Source organism: Dipteris shenzhenensis, chromosome 16, assembly GCF_047967505.1.
Source record: "Dipteris shenzhenensis isolate YYH24624 ecotype China chromosome 16, Dip_SZ_1.0, whole genome shotgun sequence".
Lineage (NCBI taxonomy): Eukaryota > Viridiplantae > Streptophyta > Polypodiopsida > Gleicheniales > Dipteridaceae > Dipteris > Dipteris shenzhenensis.
The window spans coordinates 4,497,989-4,516,109 of record NC_141611.1 but is presented as its reverse complement, the minus strand read 5'-3'; the positions used below and the strand labels follow the sequence as shown (position 1 = coordinate 4,516,109).

At 45.0% G+C, this 18,121-nt stretch overlaps 1 protein-coding gene across 3 annotated transcripts in view; it reads right to left on the bottom strand.

The window, feature by feature from the left end:
* The window catches only part of LOC147892438 (uncharacterized), a 257,358-nt gene that overhangs the window by 60,170 nt on the left and 179,067 nt on the right, over positions 1-18,121 (bottom strand). For all 3 annotated transcript variants that reach the window (XM_087387226.1, XM_087387228.1, XM_087387229.1), the window contains 3 exons: positions 17,814-17,874; positions 17,380-17,661; positions 4,615-5,024 (listed from right to left, as the gene is read on the bottom strand). In XM_087387226.1, the coding sequence (XP_087243352.1) occupies positions 4,615-5,024; positions 17,380-17,661; positions 17,814-17,874 (753 nt within the window). The remainder of the gene's footprint in view (positions 1-4,614; positions 5,025-17,379; positions 17,662-17,813; positions 17,875-18,121) is intronic.

Below are 18,121 nucleotides of genomic sequence, written 5' to 3'. Positions count from 1 at the left end.
TTCCGAACAAATGAGCCAGCCAGTGTGTGGGTCAACCAGTTGCCTACCTCTATAGTAGGTGGCATCCGACCTGGGAAAAGTAAAATAACTGCATTTTTGGCATATTCTCTAACTGGATCCACAATTTCATCCACTTCAACCATCAGACCAACCGATGGAACAGAGTCTTTCCACTCTTTTCTTGTGTCTACAAATCCTTCATGCATGACATCATAAACTAGTTGTGCTTCAACAGAATCATGCACTGGGTCATGCTGACCCTCAGCCTGCTTTTGCTTTTTGCATTGAACTGATAGATCCTTTTGAAAAGTTTTTTCATAAGAGTATTCAGCCATGTCTTCGAAAGAGGATGGAACCCAAAAAGGAGGTACCTGTAAAGAGATAGTAGAGAAAAAACAGTCCCAAAAAAGCAGCCCACAAAGAAGAAGAAAGTATTGTATTTGCAAAGAGAAGAAGGGGAAGGAGAGATGTAGGAATTTAGAGAAAAGAAATGACAAGTTCTGTAGAAGAAGAAAAGAAAAAAACAGTAAAAGTTCCTAGATGAACTAGATTTCAGAAAAAGAAGAGAGATTCTGACGATGGAAAGAGTACACAGGACCCAAGAGGAGAGAAAGGGAACAGAGAGCCCTCAGAACCAGCATAAAGATGCAGTCCATGAGCAAATCCCTGCAGAAAAGCAACCTAGGAGCAGGAAATCAAGTGGTAGCAGCAGCCTGAGCAGAGCGGAACAGGCCGTACAGGTCCGTACACCTGTACGGAAGAATGGCCGGCTGTACGGCAGGTATTTAATGCTCCAAAATGTCATTTTTTGCACTCTGATGTAGCGCAGCAGGTAGGTGATACCAACGGGCTGGTTTGGGAAGGTTAGGGAGCTGATGGGAAGGCTCAAGCAAGGGCTGCAGCTCTCTCTCTCTCTTTAATAAACTTTCTTTCTTTCTTTCTCTCTCTCTCTCTCTCTCTCTCTCACACACACACACACACACACTACCTCACGCCTCTCACACGCACACACACACACACATGTGTGGGAACACACTTTTTTTTTGTGGGAAGAAATCTTTTATTTCAGTAGAATAATTACATTCATAGTTACTTCAAAAACAAAGTAGCTACTACTCAACTAAAGATCTCAGTATAAGCTGTATACACATCCTGATCAATCAAACGAGTCTGAAAGCAATCATAGAATGATTGTTGCAGAGATCGTTTGAAAAAAAGAAAAGATGAAAAGAGTGGATCACCAAAGACTCTATGATTTCTATCCATCCATAAAGTCCATAGTGACCAATAGCGCATCCATACAAAAAATAAATCAAAACCCTGTCTCTGTGGATGAAAGCCAAACAACCAGAAAAATCTGCCAAAAGTAACAGTAGGAAATCGCTGTCGAAGCCTCTGTCTGATGAGAGCAATGAGATCAGAAGTATTTGGACAGGACCAAAAGATGTGAAACACTGATTCAGTAGAGTGCTGGCATCTGTGACAAACAGCTGAAGCAATATGTCTATGTGCGAGTAACTGTCCGGATGGAAAAATGCCAAGGAGAACTCGCCATAGGAAAAGCTATTGTCGAAGAGGGACTTTGTAATGCCAAAGGAGACGCAGCCTTTTTCTCCACCACTTCATTGGACGATCCATATGCCAAACAGTATTTGCTCTGTGAGAAATCCAAGGTGGAGGTAATAACACTTTATACAGTGATGACACTGTGATATGTGAGAGCTTCAAAGGACGGGCGTATAAGAAAGGAGAGCGTAAAATCCAATCCTCAAGCCGATTCTGAAGTTCCAAATGAGGTACCGGCAAGTACGATTGGAGCATTGCTGAAATTTTATGCCATAAAGGACGATAATGAGCTCCCAAGCCATATTTGCAAGCAGCCATAGGAAAAGATAAAATTGTGCCATCATCCTGAAGTACATCCACCACAGATGAAATGCCTTTGAAGGAGAGAAAATAAGAACGTCGGGGTTCTTGTATGGCCAAAGGAGGGTGGAATACTTTAGACCAAAAAATATTCTCTACCCTCAAAGAGTTGCCCGAGAGAGAGTCCCTGCCATTCCATTCCAAGTGGGATAGAATGTGTTTTCAATCAAGAAGCAGATGAGAGACAAAAGGGCAGCCTCTGATCTTGCCTTGGATAGAGCCAAATAAAAAATCCCACTGAGTAGACTGCCAATTTCCAAAGGCAGATGTATGAAGATGTAATAAGAGAGAGCGGATCATGAAAGCCCAAGGCTGATCTCCTTGCATAAACTGTATCATCATTTTCCCTCTGTGAGCAAGTAAATGCATTTGAATATTTAGAATGTTCAGACCCCCGTGCATCTTTGGAGAACAGAGACGATGCATAGAGAGTAATCTGAGACTTTTCTTGCCATGTTTTGAACGCCAGAAAATTTCCATGATAGATGACATAAATGAAACCAGATCTGCCTTAGTGAACATAGTGAGAGGCAGATAAAATTGGATGTATGCTATCAAAATGGATTGTGTGATTCGCAGACGAACATGTAATGGCCAAGTTGCAAGCTTCCAATATTCAAGTTTTGCCCTTAACTTTACTAGCACCCAATCAGTTTGTTGTGAACGGGTGAGTCCCCAGCCTAGAGGATAACCAAGATGTCGAATGAATTGAGAGGCGGGGACAATTTCCCCAGGCCACAGAAGGTTGTGCCATTCCTGTGCATGTAACGGCAGCAATTTTGATTTCTGAAAATTTACCCGAAGGCCAGTAGCCAATCCATATGTAGAAAGAGCATGCATAATCATGGACAGATCAGCCCGAGTATTTTTTGGAGTAAAGAATGAATCATCAGCATAAGCCTGAGCAATCATGCTGCGACTACCAAGAATCTCCAAACCGTGCAACTGGTCAGTGTCCAAGAGGTGATCCAGATATTGAAGCAGTGGATGTGTGGCTATGGCAAACAGTAAAGCACTCAGGGGACATCCTTACCTGACAGAGCAAGCAAGAGTCCAGGATGGAGAAATATCTCCTGAAAGTATGCAGGCAGCTTCACTATCTTGATATAGCCAATTGATGAGTTGCTGCATTTTTGTGCCAAAACCCAATGCCTGCATAGTCGATGAAATAAAATCCCACTGAACAATATCAAAGGCTTTGGCAATATCAACTTGCAATAATAAAACATCCTGCTGTGTGTATTTGGCATATTCAATTCCAATGTAGGCATTAGCAATGTTATCTGTGATATGCCTACGCGGGACAAAGCCATATTGAGCAGGATGCAACCCATCATGCAAAAACCCCTTTAGCCGATCAACAATCATTTTGGTAGTGACTTTGTAAATTACGGGCATAAGAGTGATAGGTCTCCAGTCTGCCAAAGACTCGCAAATTTGTTTTTTGGGAAGGAGTTTAACAAGACCTCTCTTCCATGTGTCCGGCATTTTCTGATTTTGCCACGCAGCATTCACCATATAGAGCAATGAATGCTTCAAAATAGGCCAGTATGCGAGAAAAAACTTGACTGTTAAACCATCCCATCCTGGGGATTTCCATTTGCCGCATGATTTGATCGCATCTGACAGTTCCCTCTCAGTAAAGGGTTCCTCCAATTCCAAAGCTTGAGTAGGGGAAATGATTGGAGAAACATGTTGCAACAGTAAATTTCGTGCAAGCAAAATCTGTTGCGAGGGAGGAGTTGTAGAGCCAAATTGCTGAGAGAAATGATGCACACAAGCAGAGGCAAGCTGTGACCGTGAAGTAGTCCATGATCCATCGGGCATAAGCACTCTGCAAATTTCTGTTTTGATTCTCCTCTGATGTAAACTTTTGAACATAGTGTACTTTACAAACAAAAGAGCCAGCCAATGTGCGTGTCAGCCAGTTGCCTATCTCTGCAGCTGGTGGCATCCGGCCTGGAAAGAATAATATGACTGCATTCTTGGCATATTCTCTGACTGGATCCACAATTTCATCGACCTCAACCATGAGGCCAACTGAAGGAACCGAGTCTTTCCACTCTTTTCGCGTATCTGCAAATCCTTCATGCATTACATCATACACCAGTTGAGCCTCAAGAGTATCATGCATCGGGTCATGCTGGCCCTCAACCTGCTTTTGCTTCTTGCAAGGAGCCGAGCGCTCCTTTTGAAACGTTTTTTCATATGAATACTCTGCCATGACTTTGTAAAAAAAGGAGCTTGAGAATGAAATATCTGTAAAAGGATAGCAAGAGCCAAAAAAACCAGTTCCAAAGAAAGTAAAAGAGAGGAGAAGGAGAGTATAACTGGTAAGGAGAGAGCAGAGGGATAAGTGAGATTTTGGCAGAAGACACAGGACTGCTAGGGAAGACACCGGAGCAGAAAAACCCCAAAAACTGTACGGCAAGAGGTACCAAAAGTGTACAGACGATGATGAGCTGTGCTGTAGTAGATACGGGCTGCACGGGGGGGGAGTCGGACTGTACGGGAAGGCCAAATTGGTACGGAATCGTACGAACGTACAGACGCTGTACGGCGACCGTACAAATGTACGGACAAAAAAACTACACAGGGTTCCTGGTGAGAAACAGGATGCTGACAAACACACACACACACACACACACACACATAAAACTAAATAACACTCTCCCACCAAGTACTAACCTGATCAATTGGTCTTTTGGAATTTCAAAGGGATTTTGGAAGATAACATCTTTTTTTGTAGTGTTACTCCCATTTGACCCAGTATTAGCATTTCCTGCTCCATTTCCATGTAAATGACTGCTCACATTTCCAAGACCCAAACTGAAGGACACCCCATAAGTTGACTGCCGGCCACTCAAAGCAGGTACCAAAGATTCCCATCCCTTTCGCATACTGCCCGGATCTGAATACACAACATTCTGACCTTGCATCGAGGTATTATGTGTTGTGGATGAGACATCGGTAAGACTGCCAACAAACCCGGGTGGTGCATCAGAATTTTGAGAGGATGTCAGGGTAAAGCTTGGCAAGGACCGATCTGACACGCTTGATGATACATAGTAATTATTTCCAATGAATTGATCCTCCGTCTGTGACAGAAAACTGAGAATCCTTAGCCATCATGTCGGAGCATGAAAAATGGCCTGAAATGCCTCATCAGACCATTCAAGTTTCATAATTGTCAGATTATCAGAAACTCAAAACCAGCATTTAAGCCTCACATATTTAAAACTTGATAACAAATGACAACTTGGACTGGAATGACACATAGTGACCATGTAAACAATTAAATTGAGGGGGCTATGCAGAAAGCACATATTTAAAGCTAATAAATGTAACTTAAGAGCCATCTGCACAGAGTTGGACCATTGATCAATTAGCTACTCAGCCAAGGCTTTATTGAAAACTGCATCAGCAACCAGTTTGAATTATGTAACTTGTCCTACCTCGGACAAAAACTCGAGTTACATCTGGACACACAACATGTTAGCCAGAGCTAAGGAAACAAGAAGAGGTCTCCATTTGTCCATGGGGAGAAAGGATTTAAATAGACAAGCAGCATGACAAGGAAGATCACAGCGGGACCCACAAAAAAAAAAAAGGGGGAAAAAAGAAAAAAAGGAAATACACTAAAAAATAAGGGTCAGCTGTCCTGCATCCCACCTCTCAGGGTCTCACCTCATTGCCTAGAGTACCCCATAGTGAAGCTGGGTAGGTGTGTGTGTGCTGTTTTGGGGGGGGCAGATATCTCGATCCATGAAAATATTCAAGACACCTACAAGCCAAGCCTTGCGAGAATGCTCACACCTTTCAGCGACCTTTCTAGAATCCTCTGTGGCATGCTCCCAAACAGCTCACTAAGTGTAGATGATATCATATCAGAGTCTGACCAGGGTGGCTGCACTTCAAGTCTGCTGCCCCCCATCACCAGACTACATTGTGCAACCCAAATATTATGAGCAATGATGCTAGTGATCGTCTCCCGCATGCTGTCCTCCAGTGAACACTCTGATTGCCAATGAGTTAGTGGGACCTTTAGGATATTCTAGCTGATGACATGCTCCCCATCTATCAAGTAGGCTGGCGAGGTCATCTCAATGGAGAAAGTGTGCCTGCCCTTTTTTAAACCAAGCCACAATACCCCAAGTGAAGACTTGCCGAATCCTCCGCACCTTGGGCACGATCCTAAGACCACACACCCAAATCCTATGAGCCAAAGGGCAGCTCCGTAGGCAATGTGTTATCATCTCCAAATCTAGACTAACAACAATGACAAGTCCCATCTCTTCTCATCTACACTAAATCGAGCTCAGAAGATGTATAAGACGACTTTTAGAAGTAGATTTGACCATCAGGAGTTTTCGGCAGTGCCATTTGGGCTTCCCAATGCTCCAACTACATTCGTTATGTTGATGAATGATTTCCTATGTGTGTATATTGGAAAATTCATTGTATGCTTTATTGATGATATCTTGATCTACAGAAAAAGTATTTATGAACATAGGGAACACTATGTACAATACTTTGACACAAGCTAGTCTCTTTGTTAATAAAAAGAAGACAGTGCTATATGTGGTCAAGCTAGAATATTTGTAGTTCATTATGACTCTTGAGATGAATCCGAAGATTGTGGCTGCCATTTTAGTGTGGCAAGTTCTTGCACTTCTTGAAGGGAGGCACCATTGGAGAAGTGGGTAGCTCCACCCGCCCAATCTGGGGATTCAACTTTGCAACCATGGGAGAGGAGCAATGGACTCTAGTAACTAGTTCTCTTCACCCTCAAGTTGAAGATCTAGATGATGGAGTGGCTGGAACACACAGGTTGGCAAATTCAGAGGATCAAAGTAGTTGGCTGTTTGGGGTAGACTAAGATTAGAGTAGTTGGCCATTTGGGGCAGATTAGGGTCATTGATCTCAAACCTTTTCTATACAGATAGGATCATTGTAGGTGGTGCATTTCGTTATGGCAGGGCAGACTACCAAGCGAGGTGCAGTGGGATCTTTAAGAGTGGTTTTGGCCATCCAAGGTGGGGCATTCAAAACACGTGGTGGAGGTGTGCTTCTTCTCCTTCACCACCCGCATTGGTACATGGCTTCAGCTAGATGCGGCGACATGGACACTCTCGTGAGAGCGGCACTAGCTGAAGCAATAAGTGCTGCATGAGGTTCTTACCAAGTTTTGGGCCCACCTCTTGACTATCCTCCGCCCTAGGAAGATCTATTCATTTTGGTCGATAGCTCATAGAGGGCTGCCAGTAGGACCATGCCTGGAGTAGATGGGACCTGTCATTGCTATGACACCAATTGAGTTGTCCGTGGGTCAAAGGATATGGCAGTGCTCCCCCAAGATGGTGGCCAGGATGCGATGTACCCAGCGGGACTTACATGGGACATGGTATTTTGGTTGATGGAGGGATGGCACGCTTTCCCCATTGAGATACTCTCTCCAGCCTACAAGACAAATGGTTTGAGCATCACCCGCTTGGATATCCAAGAATCGGTCCCTTTCTCTCATTAGAGACCTATGTTCTCTACGAAGGACATGGGAGATGATGGCCAATACACAAGCTGGAATATGTGTGTAGCGTGCTGCACTTTTAGTGATGGGGGGGCAACAAATTCGGCCTGCAGCCACCCTTGTCAACATATGGCATGATAATCTACATTCTACGGGCCACATGGGAGCAATCTAGGAAATGAATCATAGAAGATACAATAATTACAACAAAAGAAGTACCTTGGTTGTTGGCACGTGTTTCCCGGACAATAAGGATGTGAGAAGGCGGCATAGCAGCCAGCTTTCTCTTTTGATTCAAGTGTCCCATTTGTATTGTTTTCTCAATTCTAATAGAAGGTTCTTTTCTTTGGCCGAAAGAATAGGTTGGGCATGGCATCTAGGGGAGGCCATACGTGTGCAAGCAATACCGTATTTGATGGTATGCTTAAGAGAAATGGCAAGGTTGTTATACCTAGTCGGAATGATCTTAGGCAAAATATCATTCATCAATGCCATGATAGAGCCCATGTGCGGTACATCCATGCTCTACTAGAAACACCCTTTAAAATTTGTTGTCAACAAACATCCAGATCTAGTTCAATCCCCAAGTGCTTGCCTGACATGCATGCATGACAATGGGCACTTTGTAGAGACACTCATTGAGACACTCATTTGGATCACCCATGACCTGCTCTAATGCTAGAATGTTTTTTTAAAGATAGATTTATCGTAGGAACAAAGCGACAATTAACATTTTGGTTTAAGAATTGCTCTATTTTGCGCAACGGTTCTAACATGTGGTCGGTGGCCTATTTCAGGCAGGCCTCTAGTCGGTTGTTTTGGGCCGATTGGGTTGGTCACCCCCTCCCTCCCCTCCCCCCCCCTCCATCCCCTCCTTCCCCTGGGAGGGTCCTGGTGGCCGCGGCTGCCAGAACCCCCCCATCTAAAGGATAGAGAGCTGCATGCACTCCAAGTTTGGATGGCTTTTCGGGACATTCATGTAAGTCAATGGGGGAGCATACACCCATCCAAAGAAAAGGAGTAGCCTACACATCATATTAAATACCTTTCTCTCCTTACTTTCACACTGAAATCCTTACGGAGAGAATACAACATAGGAGCAGGTAGAATATAGCCAAAACCTGCTCATACTCTACATGTACATATCATGCCTTCAGCCGAAGACTAGTAGACTTATAGACTTGCAAAATCTTTTTGGAGAAGACTCTGAAAATCGCTCAGGAATAGAAAAATCATTATTTTCTATTGGCTTTCTATTCATGGGAGATTGCAATGAACCTATGGAGGTCCATTTTGGGTCAGCCCCTACTTGTTGTCATTGCCTTTCTGCTTAGGATCGACTAGCATTGTTTATGGGATTGCAAACACGTGAGGCTTATCCCGAAAGGGATTTCTAGACTTTTGAGTACTTTTGTTCCCTCCCCCTTCTTCACGGTATTTGCCCACTCATGGTACTTTATGGGTTTGCCCACTCACGGTACTTGTTTCTCATGCTATGCATGATGTATTTCCGCCATGAACACTGCTCCTGGTGTTTTTGTCATAGTTTATAGAAGTCTTTTCCTTCGGTAAAAAAAGCATACTTGTAGTAGACTTTCTGTCTTTGTTGCTACCTATCCGACCACTATCACAAAATCCTTGCAGTTGTAGAGTTTGGACTGCCCATAAAAGATCCCAAGATGGTAGTACCTTGATGTACCTGAGGATTGTTTTGGCTGCTCGAACTCCCTGCATCGTGCCATTTTGAGCTACTCTATGAATGTCTAATCATTGCCTCTAATGACAAGATTAACCACATAGAGAATGGCAAGTATGAAGCTGTCATTATTCTGTAGCACAAAGAGATTAGGGTCTAAGGCTACTTTTTCATGTCAACCTCTTTGAAGAAGGTATCTATCTCTATGTACCACAACTTGGGTCCTTGCTTAAGGCCATAAAGTGACTTGCGGCCCTTGCAAAATTTTTTGTTTTGCTCCTCTTGCACAAAGCCAGGTGATAGATCAATAGAAACCTCCTCATGCAAATTGCCAATTTCTCCCTCTAATAGACTTGCCTACTCACGGTACTTTATGGGTTTGCCCACTCACGGTACTTGTTTCTCATGCTATGCATGATGTATTTCCGCCATGAACACTGCTCCTGGTGTTTTTGTCATACTTTATAGAAGTCTTTTCCTTCGGAAAAAAAAGCATACTTGTAGTAGACTTTCTGTCTTTGTTGCTACCTATCCGACCACTATCACAAAATCCTTGCAGTTGTAGAGTTTGGACTGCCCATAAAAGATCCCAAGATGGTAGTACCTTGATGTATCTGAGGATTGTTTTGGCTGCTCGAACTCCCTGCATCGTGCCATTTTGAGCTACTCTATGAATGTCTAATCATTGCCCCTAATGACAAGATTAACCACATAGAGAATGGCAAGTATGAAGCTGTCATTATTCTGTAGCACAAAGAGATTAGGGTCTAAAGCTACTTTTTCATGTCAACCTCTTTAAAGAAGGTATCTATCTCTATGTACCACAACTTGGGTCCTTGCTTAAGGCCATAAAGTGACTTGTGGCCCTTGCAAACTTTTTTCTCTTGCTCCTTTTGCACAAAGTCAAGTGATAGATCAATAGAAACCTCCTCATGCAAATTGCCAATTTCTCCCTCTAATAGACTTGCAACTGGTGCAAAAGTCTCTATGAAGCAATGTTGCTCGTCCAAAGCTGTCCGACCACAACACCCGCTCCTCTCCGCCTCAATCCCACGCCTAAGGTGCTGAACAGCTCCGACTTGCTATCTGGATGTAGATCAAATTAGCCCGTCGCCGTTGCTCAGCCACGCCACGTCCCACCTTGCAAGTCTTGTTGCCACATCCACACTGCACCTCATGTCGCCTATCGACCCCCTAGGAAATTCCATGCCTCGCAATGGCGCCACCAGCGCCTGTGCCAAATTCCGTCGCCTCCCGTCTGTTTATGCCACTATCGCTTGTCATCTGTCGCCTACAAACACCTTAGCTTAGGTGCCAATCAAAAGCTTGGTTAGTTCAACCGGGGTTAGTAGGTTTGGTTACCTGGTTGGTTAGGTTTAGTTATGTTAGATTTAGGTTTAGTCAGTTAGGGGCTAGGTTAGATTATTGCTAACTAGGATTAAGTAGTTGGGTTAGGTTAGACCAAGTTAGTGTCCGAGCTGCCTTAGGAGTCCTAGGTTAGTGTACTAACTGTCCTAGGTGACTTAGCCCCCCCCCCCCCCCAAACCAAAAAAAAAAAAAGGCAAAAAGGACAAAAAGTCAAGTTTTCAGCCTCTTTAAGCGGTCTTTTATAAGCCCGTTTGGAGCCCTTTTGGCTCCGTTTTCAAGCCTCTTCATCGATCTTTCTCCCAAGCTTCTCCATCGGCTTTTTTTCGTGGTTCTATACACTACATCAGGAAGCATAGAGATTTCACTCTCCTGTAAATTTTCACCTTGGCACCCAAGCGTGCCCCTCGTGAGTCACTTCATGACAGTGATGAGCCTACTCAGCATGAGCAATTGCCTTCCACAATGGATGCATCCGCTGGTGGTACATAGATCCTTACTACTCAGCCTCTCTCTACTACAGCAGGAACATCGAAGGGAGAGAGTGGTGAAAGTGATGGCAACAAGACAGGAGGCAGCATACAGAGATGGGAAAGTGATTATCCGTGAGAGAGCAGCAAGAGCAGAAAGAGAAGAGTATCTAGGGCACCATAGCGAGCTTAGAGGTGGTTAGGGGAGCTCAAACTCTAGTAGGCCAACTTGTCTGTCCCCTGTGCATGCATTGAAGTCACCAAGAAGGAGGGTATCTCTATGGAGCAGCCACCAGGTTATGTTCATGCTGTTCATCCTGAGTTTGTTTGCAGTTTGAAGAAAGCCTTGTATGGCTTGAAGCAAGCACCCAGAGCATGGTCTGACAAGATAGGATAGTATCTTGTCACTATTGGCTTTCAGATTTCCAAGGCAAATTTCTCACTTTATGTGAGAAAAATAGAGAAAGGCATTATGTTGCTTGTCATTTATGTTGATGATTTGATCATCACAGGTGATAGTGATGAAGATATCCTTCATGTGAAAATGCTATTGAAGCAGAAGTTTGAGATGAAGGATTTGGGAGAGCTGCATTACTTCTTGGGCATTAAGGTGATTAGATCCACAAGTGGGATATGGCTCTTGTAGAGGCAGTATGGATTGCACATGCTGTCCAAATATGGGATGACAAGCTGTAAGCCTATTTCAGTTCCTTTGGAGCAGAATGTGAAGCTGAGCGTAGATGCAGATGAGCTTCTGGAAGACCCTACTATGTACAGACGCATAGTAGGAAGTTTGATTTATATGACTATTACCAGGCCAGATTTGAGCTATGTTGTTGGGTTGGTAAGTCAGTTTATGCAGGCTCCAAGGAAATCACATTTGGATGCGGCCTGACGCATACTGAGGTATGTGAAGTCCACATTGCAGTATGGACTATTTTATGAGACTGGGGTCCAGATATAGTTGCATGGATACATTGATGCTGATTGGGCTGGTAGTATTTTTGATAGACGATCTACAAGTGGATATATGTTCTCTTTTGGGAGTGCTGCAGTCACTTGGAGCATCAAGGAACAGCCTACAGTTGCCTTGTCGAGCACAGAGGCTAAGTACAGGGGTGCAGCAATGGCTGCATGTGAGGTAGCTTGGTTGCATAAGCTACTTTATGATATGCATCAGTCTACAGATGGGCCGGTTGTCATTTATTGTGACAACATGAGCAATATACACTTGGCAAATAACCCATTCTATCATGCTAGAACAAAGCACATTGAGGTGCATTATCACTATGTATGGGAGAAGGTTCTAGTAGGTCTTATTGATCTAGTTTATGTCATCATAGAGGATCAAGTAGCTGATATATTCACGAAGGCATTAGGTGCAAAGAAGCTGCGCAAGTTCAGAAACTTGCTTAGTGTGTAGGAATTGGGATTGAGCTCGAGGGGGAGTGTTGAGATATCGAGCTCCACTCGTGATATGCCAGGGTGACCATTGTGTATTTATGTCACCAACTTGTTAGCTGTAGATGCGGTTGGTACACCGCCCATGAATAATAGTTGGATGACAGCTATCTTTATGTACTCTAGTTAGTGGCTCGGTTAGTATGCCACCTTAGTTAGCTCAGTTTGGTTTGAGACCCACATATAGGGTTCACCTATACATTTGTACTTAGAGTTCTTTTGGCTTTCACAACTAAGAAGAGGAAAACTGTTTTTAGCCTCCACCTTTGTGTATATTCCCCCATTGTGTATGTGAGAAAGCTGCAAGTGAGACTCCTTCCTTCTCTCCCACTCTCTTCACATTGCATACTTGGATCCATCAGTATGAACATGAAAATCAATATCCCAATTGGGAGATATAAGAATGGGTGTTGTGATTAGGTGCCACTTTAAAAGCTCAAAGGCTTGGTCGCACTCTTCTATCCATAAGAATTTCACTAATAATTTATAAAGTTGTCTGGCTATCATGGCATACCACAATATAAATCTTCTATAATAGCCGGCATGTCCCATAAGACCTGTACACCTTTGGAATTTGTAGGAGGAGGTAATTCCATGATTTTTTTGATTGTCCATGTGAGTTGCAATCCCATGTTGAGAAATGATGTGTCCCAAAACAACTATATGGGTGACCATGAACTAGCATTTTGTTGGATTTAGGGAGATGCCATACTCCCTACAGTGGTGCCAAATGTTGGCTCTTTCCCACGACTTCAGCAGGAAGAACAGGGTTTTCTCATTATGCAGGGTTTCGTGGATTTTTGTCACCTACATATATATCGAGGTTGTTGTTTGTAGTATATGTGTAGCTTAGGACCTCGAGTCGTATTCCAGTAAGAGACATAGGCTTAAGTGTGGTAAGAAAACATAGTGCATGCATGTGCACAACTGGCTTGCTTTCTAGCTTCAACTCAATCTTGTGCTCCACAATAAAGACTCGTCGAACTTGTGAATAGGTTATTGCAAAGACACATGGAAAATCATCGAACATATCCAAGTATTGAAGCTTCTCAGTACCTGATAGAGAATCACCAAGAAGCTCTTCATTGCATTGACATCGTTTAGTGTACTCCACATCCTCCACATGAAGTGTCTCTACAAGATCTTCTTGTACCACCACATTGTTCCCTCCTGACGTGATTTCATCATGTATAGTCTCATATGGGCTGTGTCCATGTGTGGTGACCTCATGTATGTAGGATGATTTGTCTGGGGAGAAGTAGCGCCCACAATGAAGATCGGTCGTGTCTTTGGTAGCTAGACTCATATCCGCATATGTCGTGCATGTTCCTCCTCTGTACCATGGATATGAGTGGTCTCAGCTATGATCTAAAGAGAATAGCCACACCTCTTGAGCCCCGTATCCCACTGTCCCCTCATCTCTTCAAGGCTATGTCGTCAGCGAACTCTGAGTCTAGCAGCAGCTCCTCCAGTTTGATGGGAAGTCGCATCCCTGTGTGCCTAGCTGTCTAGGAGCGAAGGAAGTAGCACAAAGCCTCAGCTACAAAGAGAAAGAGAAAGGGGGCGAGGAGACAACCTGAAAGAGAAAAGGTCCCTCGTGTGTCTGCCAATGATCATGTGACTATAGCTCCCCACGTAAAGAGCGGATACCCCTCTAATCCATCTGTCCGTGACGCCTTGCCTTCGCATCGTTTCCCCTAACTAAACACTTCACCCTGTCATAGGCCTTCTCGAAATCCAAGAGAAGAATCGGGAGAGGGTGTGACTCCTCCCTGGCCCAATCCACTACCTCCCAGCAAGTGAAAATGTTGTCCAGGATGCTCCTCTCCTGCATAAAACTTGTCTATGTCGTGAATGATGTCCGAAAGGTGAGGCCGCAACCGCAAGCTCAAGACCTTGGCCAGGATCTCGTATGCGGTATCCAAAAGCATGATTGGTCTCCACTCACGAATGTCCAATCTATCTCCCCCTTTCGGGATCAGGCATATCTAGCCTCGACTCAAGGACTATGGGAGTGAGAACCAGAGTCAAAGATAACCTGATAGGCAAGACGAAAAGGCATGCTAATGGGCTCCCAGAAGCTTAGGAAAAATGTTGGGGTCAGACCATCTTTCCCTGGGCACTTCCGAGGGGGGAAGGCCTTGAGGGCCTCCCTGAACACTGGTCCGAGAACGGAGCCTCAAGGGACTTGCTCAAACTCGGTGGTACCAGTGTAGAAACCTGGTCCCAAACTGCCTCGCGTGCTATAAGTGCCTCAAGGGACGCCACCTCTGCCTGAAACAACTGTCAATAAAAAGTTATGGTTATCTCAAGGATCTCCTGAGGGTCTGAGTGCATCTGTCCCTAGGCATCCTGCAACCTCTGCAGTTGCGTCCCTGCTGAACATGGCCCCGTAGTCTGAAAAAGCTGCTTGGTCATCCAATCCCCCTATTGGACCCATCTGGCCCGAGACGAGTGATACAAAAACTCAACTCTATGAACCTTTGTATCTTGTAAGATGAGTCTCGCAGCCTCATGATGGTTCCGAAGCCACGGAGAGTCTGGGTCATGCTCCCTGAGTCTCTCTATGGACTCCAAATCCCGCCTCAGTACTCTCTCCTGATCCTGAAGCGCATGTCTCCATTGTAAGGCCTGTGAATAAAGCTCCTTGATGCTCGTCCAAATCACATATGCAACCCAAGCCGCTCATCCCTCACCTAGCCCATCAGTCGACTTTTGCCACATTAGAGCCACGGCTTGCCCAGTACCTCCTCCTGTAAGAGGCTATCCAAGATGCGGATCCCTTTCTGGAGAAGTCCAGTGCGGGACTACTCTAGGAAGAGTAACACCGGGGAGTGGTCTGACATGGTGGTAACTGCCAAGATGTTGATAGAGCCACCCCGGTGCAATGCCTAGCCCCCTATGTAGAATCTGTATAGTCGCTCCAGAAGCCCAACTAGTCTCTGTTGGCCAAAGGCAACTTGCAGGCTGCCTGAGACCCTGGTGAACTCCGCCTCTCGCCAAGGATCCCTCCCTTTGATCGCAAAGATGAACTATTCCCATGTGCTCCTCTCTACTGCAGGCATCTCGAAGATGGAAGAACTTCCTTGCTTGTCCTCCCAGTGCTCTAGATTGTTGAAGTCGCCACCAACAATCCAAGATTTCACCTTCGGGAGACACTTGGAAGGTCGCCTCCAGAAAGCGGGGCGGCGCTGTCGCCATGCGGATGCATAAACGTTCAGGATGCCAATCCTAGACTCACTTGCCTGGACTCCCATCCAGACTGTGCACCCTGCAATTAGCTCTCCCTGTCGAAAACCTCTGGGGCAACTGCTTGAAAGACCAACTTGCAAACTCCTCCGCTCCTTACTGCCGGAGACCAAACCTTTGGGCCTCTGCCTACCAGGAGGTGATGACGGCGTCCGATGTCTGCCGTTGAGAACATATGCTCCTGAATCATAATTAAGTCCACTGTCCGACCAACCACTGCCCTCTGCAACTCCTGGCGAAGTATAAGTACTGTGGCTGACTACGAGCACGGTCGTGGAGCTCGTGCACGTTCCAACTCACCATAGTCCAACTCATGGAGAGGGGGAAGCAGGAAACAAAGCTCGCCTCTTAGTGGGGTTTGGAAGACGAGTAGTCTGTATTTGTCCTCCGACGTACCAAAGTGGCTACCGGCACTGCAACATAAATGAGACATCCACCCCAAACATCTCAGCACACTTCTGGAGTGGCTAGTAGTGCGATTGATCAAGCTTTTCCCTGGGTGGCAATCTGATTACTCCTACTGTCAGGCCACAAAGCGGCTTCTCCTATGTGAAACCAAGCTTAAAATTAACTTTGGCACCATGGGCAAGCCATAGATTCAAACCCTGCGGACCCATCCACTCGTGTGTGATAACTGATCACCCTACATGGCATCAAACATCACTGGAGTCCACTTCTCCACCCCTGTGGAAGCGAGAACTGGAACCGTACTCCTTGGGTCCTGGAAAACGAAGCAATGTCACTAGAAAGTGAGGCACATGGTGGGACGAGTCCAGTCCTCTACCATAAAGCTGTGGTACAAGGGGAAAAGGAAAACTAGGTGTGGGCCAAGATGCCTAGGTGGTGTTAGGTGAGCGTAGCTAGAGAAGGAACACTCCTTGTCCATACATGGTGACCTCTTGGATGTGGGCCCCCTCTAATGCTAAGCTCGCATGTAATCAGTCGCGGATCTGGCTCCTGGAAGGGGCGAGCCCTACTATCCGCCCACTATTGCTGTGTCTGTGAGGGATTGAGCTGCTTGCTTGACCTGTTGTTTATCATGGGGAGAGAGAATAACCTTGACAGCTGGGGGGTTCGAAGGTGCTGCCATTTTATCCCTTTTGGCCAAACAGAAGTCGCAACACCAGTTCTCTTTCTTCCAAGTGTCAACAATTAACCCAAAGGTCCAAAAAAGAAAGGAAAAGGCCACACTCGCACTGCAGACGGGTCTAACACTCAGGCTGAGAAATGAGCACTCCAGCAACGTGCAAGCAGCCCGGAGTGCCAAGACACCTCCAGGATTCTCAAGAAGTGCACTCCGCTCAAGTCTTGCTCTAAGGGGGCTCAGAAGGAGACCCTCGAGACTCAGCCCAGCCCCAACACAGGCGGCTGGTCTGCCTTACTGCAGCTGCTCCAAGCAAAGGCTAAAAAGGCGAGAGAAGGAAAGGAAAAACTAATGCAAGGGGGGCAGAGAAGGATCCTGTGGGAAGAGGAGGACTTTGCAGCATGGACGTGAAGAATCAGGAATAGCGTTGATTTTCACATATGTGCCTGAAAGCGCTGCATTGGCTACATACCATTGTCATGGTATAAAAATTTAAACTAAATACTATTGTTATAATCATCAACCAGATTTTCACGAATGTGCCTGAAAACGCTACTATTGTTAATAATCATCAACCAAATTTATTTTCCGAGTCTCTTACCAGAATACGGGACATCTCGGCATCAAGGTCCACTTTTGCTTGCACCTTCAATTGCTTTAAATGTGTTCCTAAAAAACTGAACCAAGGATTCTCCATACTTTCCGGAACAATGTGGGCATGTAATCCCCATCTTTTCAAAGCTGCACGCAGCGCTGGTCCGTAATATGGAGGAATATTGGTGCAGTAGCGTTCCATATCCTGACGCCATTGTGGGTTGAGGGGTAGTTTTGCTATGGTCGAGCCAGGTGCTTTCACAACTTGCTTCAGGAGCTGCCACAACGCCTGATATTTTTCATTGAATAAAGATCCATCAGAAGCTCTACTCCATGATCGACACAAAAACTAAATTTCCAAGAAATAAGTGCCCCTTACTGCTTGGCCAATCCAGGCATCCTATAAATTATCTGATACTGAAAACAGAAGGGACCACTTACTGGATAATTGTATGGAAGAATGAAGAGTGTAAGTGAGCCTCCATGATTCCAGCGAATAAATCTGACACAATAACACAATGCAGCATGGATTTTCAGTCTAATCATTAAAGGCCAGCTTACAATCACATCACAACTTCTTGGAGATCGAACTCAGAAAAGTACGAAACTTTACAGAATCCTTCCACAGCTTGGATTGTTTGAAATTTACTGTTGGGCTCATACATCGTAGGAAACATCTTAACATTATCAACACAATTGCCCCATATTATCAGATATACTAAGAATATAAGCAAGAGCCAAAAATTAAA